Genomic DNA, 21,150 nt, shown 5'->3' with positions numbered 1-21,150 from the left:
GGGTGGTTCTGACCACTGTAATTATCACTCTTCTGTGGAATAAACCTATGGAATTAAAAGGTATATTTTAAAGGTACTGGGAGCTGACGCACTTCCAGTAGCCAGCCTACTTCAAATTTGGGGCTACTGACAAAGGCCCAGAAAGCTCCCAGCCAGAGAAAAGGGGACCTATTCCTGGGGCTCACCTCTGTCCTGGCAGGTGGACAACTCTGCCCACAGACAGGGAGCTTTTGATCTGATGAGGTACCTGCTGCCCAAAGGGCCCACACTGTCCTCCCAACAGCACAAGACACAGACATGGACAGGCAGCAGGTGCCCACAAGCACACAGCCTGGCGATCACTACCCAGATACTCGCCATTGTTGTCACTAAATACAACTTTCTTGGGTAACTGCTATGAGAGCTTTCAGCAACACAAACCCCCTTCTGCAACAGGAGAAAGAAGTCCTTACTAAACCCGCATGTCTTCAAAGCACAAACCCCCATTTAACCAGCAGGAGGGCCAACCAATTCCCACCCAACAACTCTGGATGAAAAAGCAGAGTGCCTCGTGTACACAGTGGCCAGTAAATGCTAGATTAAATCAAATCAGAAATGACAGAAGACTCTATAGAGTCCCAGCACCAACTTCTAAGAACAAAAATCCCCCTTCTAATTTTATGTTCTTTACCCAGGCCCATTATTAGAAATGCCTGAACTTCCTCGCAATCCACACTGGGAAGCTATTCACAGCATTTCATTTAGAAGCTTCTCACATACACAGTGGTTTTCTGAGACAGCAGGGAGAGACTTTATGGTTACTGAAAAAACACGCCAGCAAGATTAAGGGACAGTGATTCAGTGTGATTCTGAGGGGAAAAAACAACACAGTATCACAGAAAGGTTGGTAAATTTTAATTTAGTTGTTTGAAAACCCCCACTTGTCCACACAAAAAAAATATTCTAAAGAGAAGGAAGCCACAGAGCTTAAGTTGAATTCAAATTTATGGCTACAAAAAGTAAATACTAAGATAGCAAAGATGACCATTACCAACTACCAAAGTGCTGTATGTAAAAAGAAATCAAGCTGTTTTCAATATGTAGACATTCCTTTCTCTGAAAAGAAATGGTTTATCTCAAACCTGTGCTCACAATTCTGTGCTTATATTCTCTTTGTTTCTAGCATTTTCTTTTCCCCTGGAAATGAGGCTCTCTACAAAAAGCAATCTGGTTCACAAAGCTGGTTGAAAACCTCAGAATAGTTTGGTGCCATCTCATCATGCTCCATTAGGATCAAAGTTAGCAGAACTCTTTGCTTTGGAAACAAAGTGGGTGAAGGTAAAAATGGCATGCGAGTTTTAGAGACTGCTGTCAAGGACAACACTGGCCACACTGTGCAAGGCCCTTCCTGCCTCCTAGAGAGTCCAGAGTGGGTGCCTCGACCCACAGCCACTTGGCCAGACACTCACCATACTCCAATGGTCACGTCTTCTTCTGGTTGGAGGTAGTAATTACAGGTGTGATTCAAACCTTGATCCTGTGGTTTTTTCAAGTCAATGAAAAAAGGAACCCTCACTGTGGGGGACAAAGAGATGAAAACCAGGATTAGTGGGGGTGGATCTCTCTCTCTCTCTCTCTCTCTCTCTCTCTCTCTCTCACACACACACACACACACACACACACACACACACACACACAGCAGAGTTCATGAAGCTCTCAAAAAAAAAGTGCCAAGTCTTTTCCAACACAATAATACCAGGTACATGGGGCCCTCCAGCCTCAGGTATGGTTGTGGGCAAACCTGCTCTGGGACACTGAGTGAATCTTCAGAACCTCCAACAAGGGCAAGGTCTGATTAGGGACAGAAACACTGAAGACTGATTGTTCAAGGTGTAAGAAGACACAACTGAGGAAGGAAAGATTCCTGAGACCTGAGCGTCAGCCTGGCCATGAGAGAGTCTGGAGACATGGAGACCAATGAGGCAGATCAGATAAGCTGGAACTGAAAGTTGGAGCCAGGGAGTTGGTGGGAGGGATGGTGGGAAAGGTGACAAACAGACAATGTTCTTGAGCTGGGGCCACACGACTTGACAACTAACTGAACACGAGTATGAACCAGTTAAATGAGATGAAGCTTCTAGTACTGTCACTTAACGCAGAAAGGATGGCAGAAGATAAGGTGTGGGTACAGGGAAGTAGATGAATTCACAGAACCCATCCAGAGTTAAGGGCTGTCAAGTGGGCAACAGAGCAGGAGCCCTAAATGTAACAAGCGATCTGCCAATAGGGCAGGATTCTGTGGTGTACCCAGACTATGGAAAATCCTGGGGCCATAAGAGATTCATTGGATCCACGAACTGGCAAATTACAGGTGAGGAGCAGGGAAAAAGGAGTAAGATCACAGTGTGTGCTGCATAATCCCACATTGTTATTGTAAAAAGAAGCAAACAACATCAATGCCACCCATGTGTGGCTGGAAAGAAATATAGAAAAACACATGCCAGGCTGTTAACAAACTGTGTGTGATGCTTAATTTTTCCCTTATGTATCATTGTACTTTTATTGCTTGTGGTGAACATATTTGAAAATATATTCAGTTAAAAAGTAAAAAACCCAAAACCCTGAGGTGAGATTTACTCTTTATAAAATGGCACCTCCTAAAGGGCATAGTGACAAACAGCAGTATTGCCCTGACTTCTAGCTGATCCCACCATCTGTAAGGAAGTTGTATGTCTTTAGTTTCCTTTGGTGAAGAGAGTAGTTTCATTAAATAACCTCACACATCTTTGTAGTAAAAAGCAATGTGTGCTCATCTGCCAACCCTTCCTGAGCTGCACTCATCAACCTCCTGCTCCAGGGCCTTTGCACTTTTTGTCCCTCTTTGCCCGAATGCTCTCCCACCACATAACCTATACATCTAGCTCTCACTTCCTAAAATGTCACTGCAGCTCAGTACACATTTGCTGAAGAAATAAGAGTATCCAATTCCTGAGGATATGGGGATATGCACATGCTCTTTCCTCAGAAATTCCCTGAGCAAATGTTTCAGACCATGTAGGGAGACAAATCCTCCCACCAGGGCTGCTTTTCGTACCTCCTCCAGCTTCTTAACACATCTGTTCCCCAAGAAGCAGTATAAATTTTTAACACTTTATTTTTTTCTCTCAAAAGAAAAATGGCAATCAAAGGAGGTGGCATCACATTTCCTAGTGCTTTTACTGTGCCCGCCCTGTGTTGTTCATGCCATCACCACAGCACCTCTTGTAATCTGCACACCATCCTGAGACAGGCTGGTACTACTAGCGTTTTACAGCTCTGTTAAGTCACCAGCTCACATGGGATAGAACTAGGATTTGTACTCTGGCAGCCTTACTCCACGACCCACACTCTTGACTAATCAGAAAGTGAGAAAGCTACTCCTCATTGACCCCAAGTGCCCTGTTATGGGTTGCTTGTGTCCCCAACCAAAGGATACACTGAAGTGCCCAGAATGTGATCTATTTGGAAATAGGGTCTTTATAGAGGCAATCAAGCTTGTTAGCTAGATCCTGATCCAATATAACTGCTGCCCTTATCAAAAGGGAAAATTGAGACAGAGAGAGAGATAACGACAGAAAAAGACAATGTAAAGACACGGAGAAGGTAGCCATGTGACAATGGAGGCCAAGACTGGAGTGGCGAAGCTACAAACCAAGGAACACCACGGATTGCTGGCCACCACCAAAAGCTGGGAAAAGGCAAGGAGTGCCAGTCTCAGGGAGCATGGCACTGTCAACACCTTGCTTTCAGACTTCCAGCCTCCAGAACTGGGAGAGAGTAAATTTCTGTTGTTTTAAGCCTGCCCACCAGTTTGTTGTATTTGTTACATAACCTAGGAACAAATGTAGCCATGCCATGGAGTTGATTTTACTCTGGCAATGGGACTCAGAGAAGGTTCCTGACCAGAGAGAAGGCCTGGGAAGGCACTTACTCCTGCAGTCTCCTTTCTGTGACTTTGTTCTGTGCTGTGGACGCTGAAGGCTCCAACTGGATAAGACAGCTCCTATCTGACAAGTGTGAGGTGAAATAACTTCCTCAATAAAACTCTAAATATCCATATAGAGTGCCCACTGTCAACCTCACACCCACACTCATTTAATCAATTCTACTCCTAAGGCTGGACTTACATACATCCAGTCCCAGTGCCAAACAGAAAGTGGGTGTCATCAAGAGCTGAGGGCATTTGGCTTCCCCTGGCTCAGTCTCCAGGCTTTGACTGATTCTGTGTCTGGAGAGAAGGCAGCCAAGGTATGTACATACTACTCCAGAGCTCAGAGGAATGCGCCCCTAAAAAGTATTTATGAAGATCAGCAGCTAATCCCAAGAGCTTTCAAACCCCAGAAAAAAGTTAGGAACTAGGGAACCAGATTCTACTCTAGAACAAACTCATTCCACGAAGCTTGTCTTCCAGTTCACTTTTGTGTTTTAGAAACAACTGTGAAAAAGGAGGCAGTGAACGCACCAAGTCTAGCAGATGCTGTTATGCATCTCCCCTCCAGCTAATGGGAGGCCCCTGGTTCTCCTGGGGGTCAGACAACTCTAGAGAGAAGTGGCCAGAGGAACCTCCTTGCCACTACTAGTCTAAGTGTGCAGAAATGCCACAAAGCAAAGGAATGGGGTTAAAGGGTACAGGAGACCTGGGCTGGCCAGAGAAGTGTCAAGGTATCTGCCTGGGTGAGAACACAGCTCACTCCTGCTGGCCAGTGACAGGTGGGCACAGGGCCCTCTGACCGCCTGTGTGATCATATACCTTGGCCCCAATGACTCTGAGATGCTGCTGGAGCCCACCCTCCAGGCCCATGCATTATACACAGGGTTGGAGTAGGGAGAGAGCACATGGCCTGTAGGCAAGGTTGCCCACTAGGAGTTACAAGATCCACCTCACAAAGAGCTTGACTGCACGGCCCAGGAACCCAACACACAGGATCCTATGTCAGTGGGTCGGCAAGGCTCATCCAGCCGCTGGGACCCAGGTCTCTGGCTTTTCCTCCTTCCTGTTTTGCATTATCTACTATCTGGCCACATCCACCATTTACCAGCAACCACAGCGATCAATGAGCATGATTTAGAAAGGATCCTGCACAAATGGTTCTCAATGAATAATCAGTGAATCAATACATGAATGAAGGGGAAAAAACCTACTGTCTTCCTTTTTTAAAAACTAATCTGGAAAATATTTGATAGGATGAGAAGCTGAAACTATTTAGCTGCAAAGGATATTTTTGACTGCTTCTTGAAGATTTTAAATATTGGGGCTACAGCTCATCCCAGTGACTGAGCAAGGAGCAACACTGAAACACTGGAAGATGTATAGATCCAACAAGAGGGGGGCCAGGAGGGCTCTCTGGGTTTTATCAAATTATAACTCCATGATGCAGGCTGTAGGGGCTTCCATAAGAAAAGGAATAGAAAGAAAGCTACCAGAGGTTAACAGGGCCTGCTACAGGGAAGCAAAAAGAGGGGCTTAAGGACTGTTGTCCTGGTAACTATTGAAGTGAGTTGGCTGGCCTTTTGCTTTAAAAACAAATACATTATTTGCCCTGTCTGGTGTTGCTCAGTGGTTAGAGCATCGGCCCATGCGACGGGATGGTTGCAGGTTTGATCCCGGTCGGAGCACGTGTGCAGGAGGCAATCAATTGATGCATCTCTCTCACATCGATGTTTCTGTTTCTCCCCCCAAACCCTTCCACTCTCTCTAAAAATCAATGCAGGATTAACAAAAACAACAACAAAAACCAAATACGTAATTCATATGTGTAACCTATTTCCAAAAAAGGCCCAAGGCAATGTGCAGAGAGGAGCAGTTCTGTGCAGGCCTCTGAACCAAAAACATTTTTTTTAGCCAAGAGACAGTTCTAGATCCAAGGGCAAAAGAACTGCTGTGAGTATTGAGAAGCACATACATTTATGTTTATGTGTAAGACAGACAAGAGACCAGCAGGAAATAAATGACGTTAATAATTTTCTCAGAGTGGTTTTCATTTTCTTCTTCATTGCTATTCAGTTAATCTTTTGTTTGGTTTTAGAATGATCATGTATTTTTTGCTTGTGGAAATATATTTAAAGTAGAATAATGCCTTAAATCATAAGTGCTAAGCTTCTTCTAAAGGTTACTTATCTGATTTATAAATTTGGTTTCAAACAGATTTACTGTGAACTTAAAAACATATTCTTTAATCACATTTTGAGGCCCAAAAGATTGTTACACTTCCTTTGATATCCAAATGGAAATCCACAGGCTCATGATTCACATTTTGAGGTGACAAGAATGGGGAAATACCACCCTGGTAGCATGAGGTGAAACTGCCAAGTCATTACAGGGCAGTGTTAGAGACCTCCACCTCCTCTGCAGGGGAAGACAGCACAGACAACTAACTAAAAATCTCCTTTAAAACACCGTTGTAGATGATCCTGCTTCCATGCAGCAGACATGTGGAAGAAAGAGTTAGGGACAGGCATCTCCGGGGGGGGGGGGGGGGGGCCACAGGACAGCCCCATGGCCCAAGCCTCTCTTCTGTGCCATGGGGGGTGGAATAGGAGAACTCAAAGTTCTGCTCCTGTAGAACATCCTGCAATTTCATTAGGAAACCAACATAGCAATATCTGTGGGCTGTGTCTAAAGAAGCCTAAATAAATGATCTGAAAAAAATCAATTCAATTCAAATATTTGCTAGAACCTCACTGTATGGCAGGACCCAGAGAGCAGCATACTACACGTACCCACTGCCACAGTCTCCAGCCCAAGGTACCTGCAGGCCAGCAAAGGTGGAAAAGTGGCCAAGGTCAATTCTAAGGCCTGCCATCAGGAAATCTGCAGCCCTGTAGCTTTGTGTTTACATGGAAACTCAAATTCTGTGTTGGATAGACTGTGGACACTTAAGAGGCATTAACGTCAGAAAAACAAAACTCCCTTGATCGTAGTATGTGGTTGTTTCCTTTTAAATTTGAGCTTCTCACAACTGACAAAAACTTAAGAGATAATAAACTCCTAGCAGTCCAGCCATGTTTCTGTTAGAAAAGTCAAATGCCTCTTAGTATACAACATGTACTTTACAGTTAAAAAAAATTTTTTTTAAACAAGCTCTGGCCAGTTTTATTAAAGTAAAATTTCACATGGTTTCCTTTTCACCATCTGTCCTGGCATGCTTCCAATGATGTCAGAATCACCTGGATGATTAACAGCCAGTGTACATACTCCTTAGTGCTTCCCACGCCCTGTGCCCGGTGGGTATCCCTGCCCGGGAGTGATGGACGACAGTCTTGGCCAACGCGCTGCAGTGCCCTGCTCAGATTCCCTCAAGGCGGGGCAGGTGCTGGTGAGGATGACCAGTTCCACTCTGCCTTGTCTGCTCGCCCTCAGAATCTGCTTGTACACCAGATTGTACTGTCCACTTTTTATAACAAGTTGACTCAAGTGACTTTTTCGTCTACTTTGTGGCCACTGTCTTCCTGTCTTAGGTATGGGGTGGCCCCCAACCCAGAGCAGCTGCCAAGATGGCCAGGGAGCAAGAAAGTTATAGTTATTTTAAGAAATCAAATAAAAAACTTATTTTACATTTATGAAATATTAAATATTGACATTACTATTTCTGTTCCTTCTCCTGCTGTTAATCTTTAGAGCAGAAATTCCCTTTTAGCCAGTGACTTCCAAGGTTCTGTCAGTAAGTCTACTACAGACTTAACACCCCAAACTTGTATACCCACACAAATGCAGAGCTGGGAGTACCTGTGTTACCACAGGCACGGGGTTCGGAAGCCCTATGACACAACCCACCCCCAGCGCCACCCACCCATCTCCTAGCACGGACCAGGCAAGTCATGCATGGACTATTTCAATATCTCCTGTCAATCCTCCCCCTGGTCCTCAGGCTCTTCCTCCTTCCTACTTGCTCCCCTGCTGCCTCCACAGCACCGCCCTGACTTGTCTAGCCTCTGGCTCCCAAACACATAAGTTCAAGTCCATTCTTTGCAAACCAACATAGCCAAAGAGCATGCACAGAGACCACCTCATCTGGTTCAAATGCTATCCATACCCAATTTGAAGGCCATCATTTATAGAGCACCATGTTCTATCCTTGAACCTCTAACACCCACACATAGTCCCTGCCCTCTTAGCCTCATCTTGTAGGTATAAAATGGTGCTCCTTAAAAGTATTATTCTTAGCAACCACAGAACTTCTATTTCATATGCTTGATGCTTCTGCACCTTTCTCCTCTCACTTGCAAAAAAGTAAACACATAGCATAAAAAATAAAAACCCACCTTTGGAACACACAAAGTCCAAGATAACTCAGGGAGACGATAACAACTATAAAGCCAGCATATAATTCCACAGAAACCGAAGTATGCCAGGTTTTTTTAAGTAAAAAAAATAAAATAAAATAAAATAATCTATTTTTATAAAGAAAAAGGGCTTAATTATTATTTTTTTAAGTGATCATCTTTTCCAAGGACAGTTAACCTTCTAGATTGTACAAGTGACAAAGCATCTCCAATATGACAGCAGAAGGCTCTCCACGTTGTCAACATTTTTACCTACCTCAGCTAAAGACAGACTCCACTGTCATGCAATATTCATCTGTGTACACAAATGCCAGCCCTGCAGAGCAACGCCATCCTTATAGCATTTAACTGGGAAGGGACACAAGGGAACTTTCTGGGTAACGGAAATGTTCTATCTCTTGATCTGGGTGGTATATATATAAATATAGGGTGCAGCAAAAGTAGGTTGATAGTTATATGTGAAACAGTTTATTTTTGTATTAATTACTGTATTATTTTCCATATGAACAACTGTAAACCTACTTTTGCCCCACCTGTATATAAACCTTCATGAAAATGAACCCTTACTAAAGTTAAAAGAAAACACAGACACAAGGCACTTACCAAAATTTAAGAAAATCAGTTTGGCCTGTATCCCAGGACATAGTTTTATGAGAAATGGAATGGCAACATACAATCCCAAAACACAGAGAAGTATCTTCTTCAGTTGGAACCACATGCCCTTTCGTCTGCAAGAGAAAAGCAATGAACAGGTCAAAGGCAGTAGGTATAATTTTGCTACAGTTTATTAATAGCATTATCAAAATCACTAAACAAGATCCATAAGTATCTTTTCCCACAAGAATACTATCAATAATAAACTAGCTTCCTGTCTACTTTTGTTAAAATAATTATTTTAGGTAGTTTTTAAATTTGACCTTAGAACACTAATATAAATTTTTTTTCCTGAAAGCCAAAGAAACAGTACTGATGATTTCCTATGCTTGCCCTGGGATCAGAACACAGAACAGATCTCAGATCTTTAAGAAGTGCCCAACCTAACATCAGACCAAGGCTGCAATTTCATGTCAGAAGGCAGTGGCTGCTTCGGGGCCTTGTGATCACCCTCCTGCAAGCCAGCCACAGGTGTGGGTTACCCATTAGCTCCTTGTAGGAAGTGCATATATCAACAGAACCTGCCAAACCAGATCCTGGGAGGGAGGGAGGAAGGGGCTGAGAACAAGACTGTGGCCATCACCGCATGTCCTCCCATTTCTGCCCTCATCTGCTGAGGCACCACCCAATATAGGCTCCTTCTCTAGGCACCTCAGGCCAGGTTGTCATCCCAGGGTCTCAAAATCGTCTTCTAATCTCTAACCAGCTCCAAGACCTCCTCATACTGTTCCTGATCCCTTTCAAAAATGTCTCTAGCCCAGAGATTCTAAAACTTCCTGGACTAAAGGGCATCTCTACAACTAGAAGATTGAAGACCCCAAAAAGCTTCTGTTCATATGGTTTACAAGTATTACTACTTGTCATATGAAAAGTTAAAACAAAGAAAAATTTTAAGTATCTATTAAGCAAACAATACAAACACCACATTACATGTTAATATAATTAACATTTACTGTAAAAAGTGATTATATTTTCCAATACAAAAACTTCTTTACTATTTTATTTTTTATTATTTTTTAAAATCCTCACCCGAGGACATGCTTTTATTGAATTTAGAGAGAGAGAGAAAGGGATAGAAACATCAATGCAAAAGTAAAACATCAACTGATTGCCTCCTGCATGCACCCTGACTGGGAATCGAACCAGTGACCTTTCAGTGTATGCAACGATGCTCCAACCAACTAAGCCACACCAGCCAGGGCAAAAATACAAAAACTTTTAGTGAGAAGAGCTGCATTAATACTTTTACAAATTTCTTTAAGGCAGACAGCTCACTAGAAGACAGATTGGATTCTCTTATCTGTTTTTGCATTCAATCTTATTACAACACCACACATCATGTAGTATCTGGAAAACTCTATAGTGCTCTATGAGAGAATGAGGGTAAAAAAGGCAAATAACATCTTAGTGTTATGAAAATCATTTTGACCCTTGTGGACACTCTGAAATGATTTGGAGGACCGCCCATGATCCCCCCCTAGAGCAGCCTTGGGAACCACTATTCTAACTTACCATAACGAGTAAAATCTTAGTGGGGATAGTTATTTATTTCTGGACTGTTTCAAAAAAAAAATTTAAGGTGGTTTTAAAAACATACAGATGAATCTCAAAAGCATTATGCTAAATTATATAAGACAGACACAAAAGACCCTGTACTATACAATTACATATATCTAAAATTCTAGAAAAGGCAAAACTATATGGACAGAAAAACAGAACAGTGGTTGTCAGGGGCTGGGGACAGAGGTGGGAGGTTGCAAGGGGCACAGGGAACTTTTGAGGTGATGTAATAATTTTTTATCTTGATTGTGGTTATGCAATTGTTTACTTTGGTTAATTTTACTATATATAAATAAAGCCTTAGTAAAGCTGATGACAAATATGCACATCTGATAATGTAATTCATGAATTCATTCACCTGGTTTATTCAACAGTCATTACTGAACACCTAGTTCAATAATGACTGTTACTGCCTCAGGCAGTGGACAATAAGGGCAGCAGAGGAGGGCGTCTGCATCTATGTTGTGCTCGCAGCTCAGTGGAGCAGACACAGGACTTTGAGAGAGGCAACTGGTGTTACTCAGAGCTATCAAGTGTTTTGGGACTCAGCAGGAACCCTGAAGCCCAGGATGGGGTTTGAGGACAATGCAGGAATGGCAGCTAGTTGTTAGTAATTTCAGATAAAAACAAGTAAATATTACACTAAGAAATTCACAGAACAAGAGAAAACTATTTAGTTTTGAAAACTCCTTTTTCTCCTTGAACTTTATTTCTATTTTACTTCCCAGAGTATTATTCTAATGTAGTATATTTTACGCTCCAAATTATTTGTTGATAGTCCTGTCATATCCTTCTTGAATAAAAAATGTAAAAATATTTACAGAAAGTTTTTCCTTCCAACAGTGGCATCATTGGGTCTGGCCATCTTTCCAACACAATGAACTCCTTCCAGCAGGGACCTTGTCTGTCATCTTTGTCTCTGGGGAACCTAACTCAATGCCATGCCTATAGTTTGTGCTCAGTGAATCCTTGTTCAAAGAACTACATCTCATGATCATTTATTTAAAAGAAATCAGATTTTTTATTTTATATATACATTTTTTTACATTAATTTCAGAGAGAGAAAGGGAGAGGGAGAGAGAGACAGAAACATCAATGATGAGAGCGAGTCCTTGACTGGCTGCCTCCTGCACACCCCCTACCAGGGGATCGAGCCCACAACCCAGGCATGTGCCCTGACTGGGAATCGAACCTCAATCTCCTGGTTCATGGGTCAATGCTCAACCACTGAGCCATGCCGGCTGGGCATATCTCGTAATCATTAATACAGAAAAATTATCATAACCACCACCAACTTCTCTGGCACCCACTGCAACTCAGAGTTCCACATGTTTTTCTTGTGTCTCCAAAACTGGGATGAAAGTTACTCTGGTTGACAGTCACTTGGCTGTGTATTAAAATCTTCTAGGAGTTTACAAAATATCAATGCCTGGGCTCTGCCTCAGAAATTCTAGTTTTATTGGCCTTGAGTGTAATCTGGCCATTAGGCTCTATATCATGACTTTTATCATCTTTTTAAAAACAACCCCTATATCGAACACAGTAAACAGCCAATTTGTTTATTAAATTGATAGGCTAAATGAAGGTACTGCTAATTAAGAAACCACCTGTATCTCTCAAGCTCAGGATACAGTTTTCTCAAAGAGCATTTTATTCATTATACATGTATCTATAAAACATATTTTTCAAAAGTATAATTAATTTTAATTAAACTATGTATTAATTTAAAAGTATACATTTAGAGCCTTCAAAATTGTTAATTTTAAATTAGCAGTTCTATCACCCTATCGTTCTCTGATACCAAAGTATACAGGACAAATTTAAAGAATTAGTAGATAAAAATCAGCTAGTTTAAAAACTGAATCTATCACAAAGTAATACAAAAACGGTAAGCAAAATAAATAAGAAATATCACGTTTTTAAAGCTTTGCCCTAATTCTAGAGCTGAGAACTAGCCTCATTTCTTTTCTGGCAAACAGGTGCTATGTTTAATATATCTTTAAAGTTAATTCTCAAAGTTTGAACAAGTACCTGTAAATTAGAGTACAGAACTCAAAGTACAAATTTGAAGAATAAGCATTTATAAACAGAATATGCAACCTTCTCTCTAGTTGTTCCAAACCCTATCAAAACACATGGTTGAGAATATGGTGGTTCCTTTCTGCATATTCACAAGTACACAGATAAAGAACCCAGAGCGGAAAATACAATCAAACCAAAGCCTGTTTCTTTCATCCTCTGTACATGCTAGGAGCTCTTGCTGGAAAATAACTGTGATCTCATGAAGGTTAAGGAAACAAGCAAGTGCCACAGGTGTAGGCAAATCAAATTTGTACTGGGCCTAGAGATCGCAGCTCCCCTGCCCAGCCAGCAGTTCCCTATATACCTCAGGATTCACCACCCACTTCACTTTCACGGTCTTTCCATCTATCTCTGGACAGTCAAATTCAATGCCAACCACGCTTTGTGCTCAATCAATACTTCATGCCCATGATCATTAATGCACCACCACCCACACTTCAGTTTCATGTGTTATTTACCCCTGGCATTTGGAACAGGTTGGTAAGCGTGCTGAGGACACTGCACTTCTTCCTGCTGGTCTCTGTATAAACCTGGGAAAGATGGAGAATTTGGGGACAAAGGAAGCCATCCTAGAATAGTCAAATGAACCCTTTAGTCTTTAAGGACACTACCTGAGGGTTCTTATTTCAAGACTTAAAGCGCTGCCCTGGCCGGGTAGCTCAGTGGGTCAAAGTGTCGCAATACATCAGGTTGTGGGTTCAATGCCCAGTCAAGGAACATACAAGAATCAATGACGCATAAATAAGTGGAATAAATCAGTTTCTCTCTCTTCCCCTCCCTCCCTCCTTCCCTTTCTCTCTAAAATCAATAATAATTAAAAAAGACTTAAAGCACTTTCATAAGCAAATAAACAAAGGATAGGAGTTTCTGGCCTCAACAAATCAAGTAAGTTTAATGAAGCAGGAAATCGCACTTGGATCTTCTGGATATGATACTGCACCAACTGGTATTGTGAAACGAATATCCTATATTCTGTCCTGGCCACCTGCAGACTGGAAAACACCTAATCCAGGATGTCAACACTAGCAGAGATTCACCTTTATTCTCTGCTATTGCCTATCAAAAACAACAACAATAAAACATAGAAAACAAGTAAGATTTTTAAAACATAGATCCTTATCCCCAATTTAAAGGGCAATACAGAAAAAGAATGAGGATGAGCTTGGATGGAATTATCATTTCTTCATTTTTATTTTTAACATTTCCTGCTAAAAGAGGGAAACATTTCCTTTGGGTGAATTTAAAAGATATATTTTTAAAAAGATCTTTCACTGCCTGTCACCAAATAAAAGCTGTCATTTATAGTTTAAGGAGCCTATCTTCTTTTTCCCCACTTTGAGACGTGAAACTAGGGCAATAACATAAACAGATAAAGAGGTCCTTTTCTGAGAGAACAGAAGCCAAAATTAGGAACCAAGGAAATCCAAAAGATAATTTTTATTAAGGAAAACTTTGGAGAACGAGCTTGTTTATATAAATGTAGTTCTTGCACTTGAAGTTGAAAAAGAAAAGTAAACCTTAAATGTGTAATCTAGAACTTTTCAGTCAAATAGTATCTGCAAAACTGAAAGGAAAAATGACACCCAAGGTCAGGCGACCACAGTAACTCCTGCTGGTTGTCTCTGCATGAAACTGCTAAGGTTTCACTTTCCATGGGCACTCTGTGGGGCAGCTGGCACAAGCCCTCAGGCTCCCCTTAAACTGCCATATATCAATAAACACTCAGTATTTCCAGACAGTGGCTTTCCCATGGCCTGATTTGGCACCCAGGGTTTAAAACTGTCGGGAACTGTCACCTTCACTTTTCCTGGGGGCATGATCTCAGCCAGTGCACCCCTTGCCAGGGACATGCGCCCCACTCCAGCATCAGGCGGAGAGCCCTTCATGTGCCAACTCTGCCTGCATGACCCCTCCATGAGAATTCCTCAGATGTGCCACAAATGAGGGACACACACTCCTCTGGAAAAGGGCTAGAGTTACAGGAAAACTGGTGAGCATAAGGAGCAGGCCTTGCTGAGTAGGGAGGTGCAGAATTGGTGCCTGCTTCCCCTCTGATTTCCAATTTGACAGTGATTTGCTTTTCACCTTACTGTTTCTGGGGTAGATGATTCCTCTATTAGGGGAGGGAGCAAAGCCCCAATCTGGTAATATGGCCCCTCAGGCAGCTGCGGCCCCAGTGTGCACTTCCCTCTAGGTGTGGGGGAAGTGTGAAGCACAGATCTCTCAACCCTGGGCTCCTGCCTAAGAGCAAGGGGCTGAGCTGACTGTTTCCCTGGGCAAACCGACTCTGTCTCTTCTAAAAGGCCATTGTGCAGAGCAAATGAGCAATGAAGTGAAATGCTTAGCACAGAGTCTCACACCTGGAACAGGCTACAATAAACTGAACTGAAAGGGCCTCCACCAGGGCTGGGAAAAAGGCAAACACATCTTGGCTTTGTCCAGCCCTCACCAACACCGGTCTTTTTCTTGGCAAAACCATCCAGCTGAGCTCTAATTTCTTGTTCTGGTATCTTAAATTACAATTACTCTTCAACTACATTAGTGCTTAAAAGCAGTTTGATGCTTCAGAAATGACTCCAGTAATGCCACGTGCAACATCAAAAGGGAAGCTAAGCTGCAAGCAGGCATAGGGCTGCTAGCCTCCTCAGGGGACTCAACCCAGCCCTGGCAGCTCACTTCTCCTGCAGCCCTCAGAGAACAATGACACCTTATAGCTAAATTAAAGGACCTTTCTGGAGAAGTTTTGCTTAAGTGGTTTCTGCCAAAGGTCCCCAGGGCATGCCCTAAGCCAAGGAAAGGCAGGGAGGGCACTGTGTTCTATGCTGCACTACCCCAGTGCTGTTCCACTGTCATCTGCTACAATGGCCAAGCCCATCACTTCTTCCACAGAATTATGTGGCAGTCACCAGTGGCACTCACCAATTATCTCTGGTTTTCTTTGGGCCTATGACAGAATTGCACTTTTCCTCACTCTTCTCCCCTTAAAGTTAGGGGCAGGCCATATAAGATGACCCACAAAATCATTTGGTCTGGCTCTGCCAAGGCCTCACCAAAGGGAAGCAGTTCCAGTCATCACATTAGGGGTGAGTTAATTAAATGTCTGACCAACTATAGCAGGCTAATTTTTAAGTTGATAATTTTGTATGGTCTGAGAATGATGTTATAAATGTCCAAATGGCCCTAGGCAGAAAAAGGTTCCCCACCTCTGGTGGAAACAGAAGAGCAGGGAGAAGATCTGTGTCACTTCTGGGTGGATGTTTCAGGAGTAACCAATGCTGATGAGATGGAGTCCCCGCTGGCCTGGCTTCCTACGGGACCACAATGATCAGAGTCCACGTAGGACATGTTGTGGGAGCAAGAAACACACCAGTGAGTGAGGGTTCTGTAGCATGACCTACTGCACTCTGAACTATACTACTTGTTTCTTTACCTGAATTTAGGGCCCTCAGATAAGATGAACGTTAAGACGTGAAAGGACTGGGCCGCAGGCTCCTACGTCTAGCCATCAACTTGGAGCCTCCATTTGGAGTTTCACAGGTAGCTCAAAAGTAACTTGTCCAAAACCAAATTCCTGATATTCCACGGTCTCCCTACCCCAAACCTGCTTCTCCTCTGGATTCTCCATTTCAGCAAACACCATATGCCCCAGGCTCTAGGCAGATCCCCAGGGGTCATTCCTGACACCTGCTTCTTGCCCTTACTGCCACTTCCAATCCATACCAAGTCTCCAAAATACATTTCAAATCCATTGACCTCTAGTCACCTCAACTGCTGTCTCTCTGGTCCAGACCAGCAACATGTTGTTTTGCTCAAACCAGACAGCAGTCACAAACCTTTCTGATTATATATTCACTCAGTAACATTTTAGAGCATGCCTGCAATATACTCATTAAATAATATACATGTATAATTGTCTGGATGTGTATGTTGGTTCATTTCTAAATGTGAACACAATGAGAAGTTCCAGTATTTCCTTCCTATACCCTGGTGACTGTTTCTCATATACCCCCTGGGTGAACCCACCCCACTCTGGAGACCACCAATACCTGGGCCTTTTGAAAAGGCCCATCCACTTGAGAATCTCTAGGCCTTGGGGTTCCTTGTACTGAGAATGGGGCAGAAAAGACTATGCTGTTGAATCCCACAGGACAACTAAAAAGGACAGACCAAATCAGCTCTATGGGGTAAGCCACCCTGAGACTGTACTGAAATGTCTCTTTAAATCATTCTCCTTCCATTTTAATTTGAACAAAACAAAAACTCAATACCAGGAATTTATCTTCAGATCTACAGAGCTATTTTGAGATTTCCTGTTATCAAAGCATGTGGCATTAGTTAAGGTGACATGTAAAAATACAAATTAAACAATGAAGTTCCATCTTTACCTGTTATCGGCAAAGAATAAGAATAGTGGCAAAGTGATAGGAGTGAACACTCTCACTGCCAGTGAGACCTGCTTTCTGACCAAGTAATTTCACTCCGAAGCACTGACCACGCAAATGCCATCATCCCAGTATGTCAGGAAGGCTCTGTAGAGATATCTTCTCTGCAGTATGGTCTGTGACAGGAAAATGGAACATATCTGCAGTATTCATAGCTTTATGCCCTCCCTGATAACAGATAAATGTAGAAAATTTTTCATGTTACAAAAAGAATTTGAAAATAAAAACCACCTCAAATTACATGATTATAAACAAGCCACTGTGAGTTAATGTACTAGTGTAGTATGTCTTTATAAGCTCTATTCCATATGGACTCTATCTTATAAAGTTAGGTTCTGTGGTGGAGATGGCTAGCAGACTACCAAGTTTATACTCTACCTTCCTCACGGAAAGGCTGGTGATGGGAAGCGGCTGCCCAGTTGGGGCCACATTTCCAGCCCAGCAGGGAGCAGGTGGGGCCATGTGAGTCAGGAGATATGTGTCTGGTCATGGGTACTTGGGAAAGCAGCTAGTGTCACCCTAACTAATATGAAATTATACTCTGTCTACATGCTCATTTTTGCTTTTAGTTTACCAGTAATTTTTTAAAGGTCTTATGTTTACCTAGTTTAAAGATAAAACAATCCCACTGCCAATTTGTTTTCCTGTGCCCTGTTCCCATTTTGCCCAGATAACCATTTATTAGCTATTTATGTATCTTTCTAGAGTTTCCTTATGCAAACACATGTACATGTTCTCACTTCTTCCTTTTTCCTCATACAAAAGGTGGCATGCTACATGTTGTAAACTGTTTTACACCTTGATTTTTCTCTCTCAACAATATATCCAGGCAATTTCTCCATTTTAATTCATAGCCTTTTTTCAGCATACCATTTCTTTGGGTTGATATATCACAGGTTTATTAAACCAGTCTCCTATCGCTGGACACTTAGGTAACTGCTTCCAGCAATCAATGCCACCATGAATCATTATGTCCATATATAATTTTTTATATGCAAGTGCACAGAGGATCATCCTAGAATGGAAACCGTTGGATCAAGAAAATCACTCTCCCAAACCCTTGGTTCCCTGAATGCGTCACTAACAAAACAGTGGCTGTTAAAGATGCCTCAACATGGCAAAAAGACGTCTTCCTATCAATTAGGTGAGAAATGCCACTGTGGTATAGTTTTAATATGATTTCTCTAATTATGAGTGTGGGATGTACCCTTTCACATACTGATGGGTTATGGTAGTTTTTTCCCCTATGAATTATGCATGTCCTTCGCATTTTTCAGTGAGTTTTGTTCTTTTTCCTTTTCAATCCCTAGTTCTTTATTACAGAAAGTAGCTCTTGCAATTTCTTTCTTTTGTCATTAGTTATGTCATGCAGATGTTTTTCATATTTATGAAATCTAATTTATTTTAAAACTTTTAAATAGAATTTCCAAGTTCTAGTTAGAAAGGCCTCTTCATCTCAAGACTATAAAAAATTTCACTCATGTTTTCTTCTAGTACTTTTTTTCTGTCATGTCTCATTGGCTTGTTACTTAAAGTTATTGCCAAACTGCCTAATCTGAGCACTGAAGTATGTACTCCTCTCTATTCACCACTTTTCTTTCTCCAAATGGATAAAATGCCTGTATGCCAAGTTTTCACTGAACTTCAGAATCAATTTATGCAGATCCTAAGAGAAATAGATGGGCATTTGTATATGGAATCTTGTTAAATGAATAATCCAACTTAGGGAGATTAGGCAATTTATGATGTTGACCTTTCCCATTCAAGAACACACGTTTCCTTACATTTTTCAAGTCTATTTTTGTGCCCTTAGAGAGTGTTTAAAAGTCTTCCTCTCAAAGAATTTGCATATTTCTTTCTAAGCATCCTTATAAGCATTATTTTTTGTTGTTATTTTTCTGGGGGTCTTTTCTTCCATTATTTGTCTAACAACCAATTGTCATTTGTATATATAGAAGCTATGGATCGATCACAGTACACACTTCTCTCTTCTTTTCTTTTTTAATCCTCACCCAAGGATATTTTTTCCATTGCTTTTCAGAGAGAGTGGAAGGAGGGGGAGAGATAGAGAGAGGCATCAATGTGAGGGAGACACACTGACTGGCTGCCTTCCACACGCGCCCCAATGGGAGCGGGGAATCGAGCCTGCAACCAAAGTACATACCCTTGCCCAAAATCCAACCCGGGACCCTTAAGTCCTCGGGCTGACGCTCTAACCACTGAGCCAAACCAGCTAGGCTACACCCTACTTTTCTATTCCTCTAATAGAGACTGTGTCCACACACTGGATGGATGACACTTGCAGTTGTTAAGCTGACCGGTCACGAGTATACTCGTGTTTCTGTGTCCGAATGCTGCTGACCGGTCCCAAGGTAACTTGTGTCTGTACTTACGTTAATTTAAGTAATTTTAAGGTCTGAAAGCAATGTAGAGTTTTAAAGGAGCACTCTAGATTATTTTCTTAGTTATCTTTGTTTAGGCTCAGAGTATAAGAGGTGGGAGGTACAAGCCACTTCACTGCTCGGCACTTATTTTGGCCCTGCCTAGTTTTCCTCTTTCTTACGTGTGCCTTTTTTCTCAACTTGTCAGTCAGTATTTCCAGAGACGTGACAAGCAGTATGTTTAATTTCAATGTATGGTAATATAAATGTAACAAAATAAAGTACATTTAAGTTTATTCAGATGCTTTCATTTAATATTCAAATGCAGAAAAGCAGCCTGCCACATGGGCTAGTTCTGGTTCAAAATAGCCAGTCAGCAAGGAGTTAAGAACAAAGAATTCACCCGGCTGGGCGTGGCTCAGCGGTTGAGCACTGACCTAGGATCCAGGCAATTGGGGGTTCCGGGGTTCAATTCCCCGGTCAGGGCACATGCCCAGGTTGTGGGCTCGATCAATGATTCTCTCATCATTGATGTGTCTATCTCTCTCTCTCCTTCTCCTTTCCTCTCTCTGAAATCAATAAAGATATATTTAAAAAAAAAAAAAAGAACAAAGAATGCATATCTATGCACTGATGTGCTTGAAGGAGTCTTCTGGGGGGAAGAAACTTCGTGTCAGTGAAGGGGAGGTGGGGACATATGCCTTAGTATATTAAAAACCTGTATTTCTTTTATATAACTAAGAGATTTTTAAAACTGAAGGTTGTATTAACATGAAAAGGCTATGCCATGCTATAGTAACCAACACCTATCAAACCCAGTGGTATACTTTATTTCTTGCTCTGGTTATGTGTCCAGCACAGGTTAGGAGGGGCTTCCACTAATCCTATTCACTCAGGAACCTGTCAGGAAGTGCCATCACTTTGTGATTTTGCCATCTCCACAAATGGCTTTAGGAAAGAAGGCCCTAACGGTATCGCTGATATTACTAAGGAACATTGGCCTTCATGGAAACCACAAATCTGCTATGAAATGTTTCTATCTAGAGAGTTACATGTCACTTCCTTCAGACCACGAGAGCATGTCTCCCTTAAGTTGGGCAAGGCCCTAAACTAGAAATTTGGTGAGCAGTAATGATGTGCCCATAGGGTGAAATAGCTACATGTGCATGCAAAGCACTTACAAAATAGATAAAATAGGACATTTTACAACTTTGCACTGGAAAAACTTACTCTTTAAAAGAAGCCTAAGTAAATTTTTTACAAAGGACTATTTTTATTTATTTTTATTTTATTTACCCTCACTTGAGGATCTTTTTTCCATTGTTTTTCAGAGAGTGGAAGGGGGAGGAGAGAGAGAGAGAGACAGAGAGAAACATTGATGGGAGAGACAATCAATTGGTTGCTTCCTGCATGTGCCCCGACCAAGGCGTGATATCAAGCCTGCAACAGAGGTATGGGCCCTTGGCTGGAACTGAACCCAGGACCCTTCAGTCCACAGGCCGACGCTCTAACCACTGAGCCAAACCAGCTACAAAGGACTATTTTTAGATGTAAGTGAAGCTGCCCCCCCCACTTTAATTTTCCTATTGGTGAAGCGTGAGCTTCTGGGTTCTTTATTTTATTAAATCAACCCATATTGGCACTGCAGAAATCCCTACTTAAATTGATAACACTAGACCTGGACGTGTACACCCTTCAATGAGTCTGGCCCCTCCTGTTGATGAGTTGAG

General features: G+C 42.0%; 1 protein-coding gene across 2 annotated transcripts in view; it reads right to left on the bottom strand.

Annotated features, from left to right (window-relative positions):
- The window catches only part of ABHD12 (abhydrolase domain containing 12, lysophospholipase), a 61,330-nt gene that overhangs the window by 18,720 nt on the left and 21,460 nt on the right, over positions 1-21,150 (bottom strand). For both annotated transcript variants that reach the window (XM_087819148.1, XM_087819149.1), the window contains exons 2-3: positions 8,905-9,029; positions 1,449-1,554 (exon numbers count right to left, since the gene is read on the bottom strand). In XM_087819148.1, coding sequence (XP_087675274.1) covers positions 1,449-1,554; positions 8,905-9,029 — 231 coding nt within the window. The remainder of the gene's footprint in view (positions 1-1,448; positions 1,555-8,904; positions 9,030-21,150) is intronic.

This window comes from Miniopterus natalensis, chromosome 7, assembly GCF_054644295.1.
Source record: "Miniopterus natalensis isolate mMinNat1 chromosome 7, mMinNat1.hap1, whole genome shotgun sequence".
In the NCBI taxonomy this organism is placed as follows: domain Eukaryota; kingdom Metazoa; phylum Chordata; class Mammalia; order Chiroptera; family Miniopteridae; genus Miniopterus; species Miniopterus natalensis.
The sequence above is the reverse complement of the archived record's forward strand: the minus strand, read 5'-3'. Positions and strand labels throughout refer to the sequence as shown.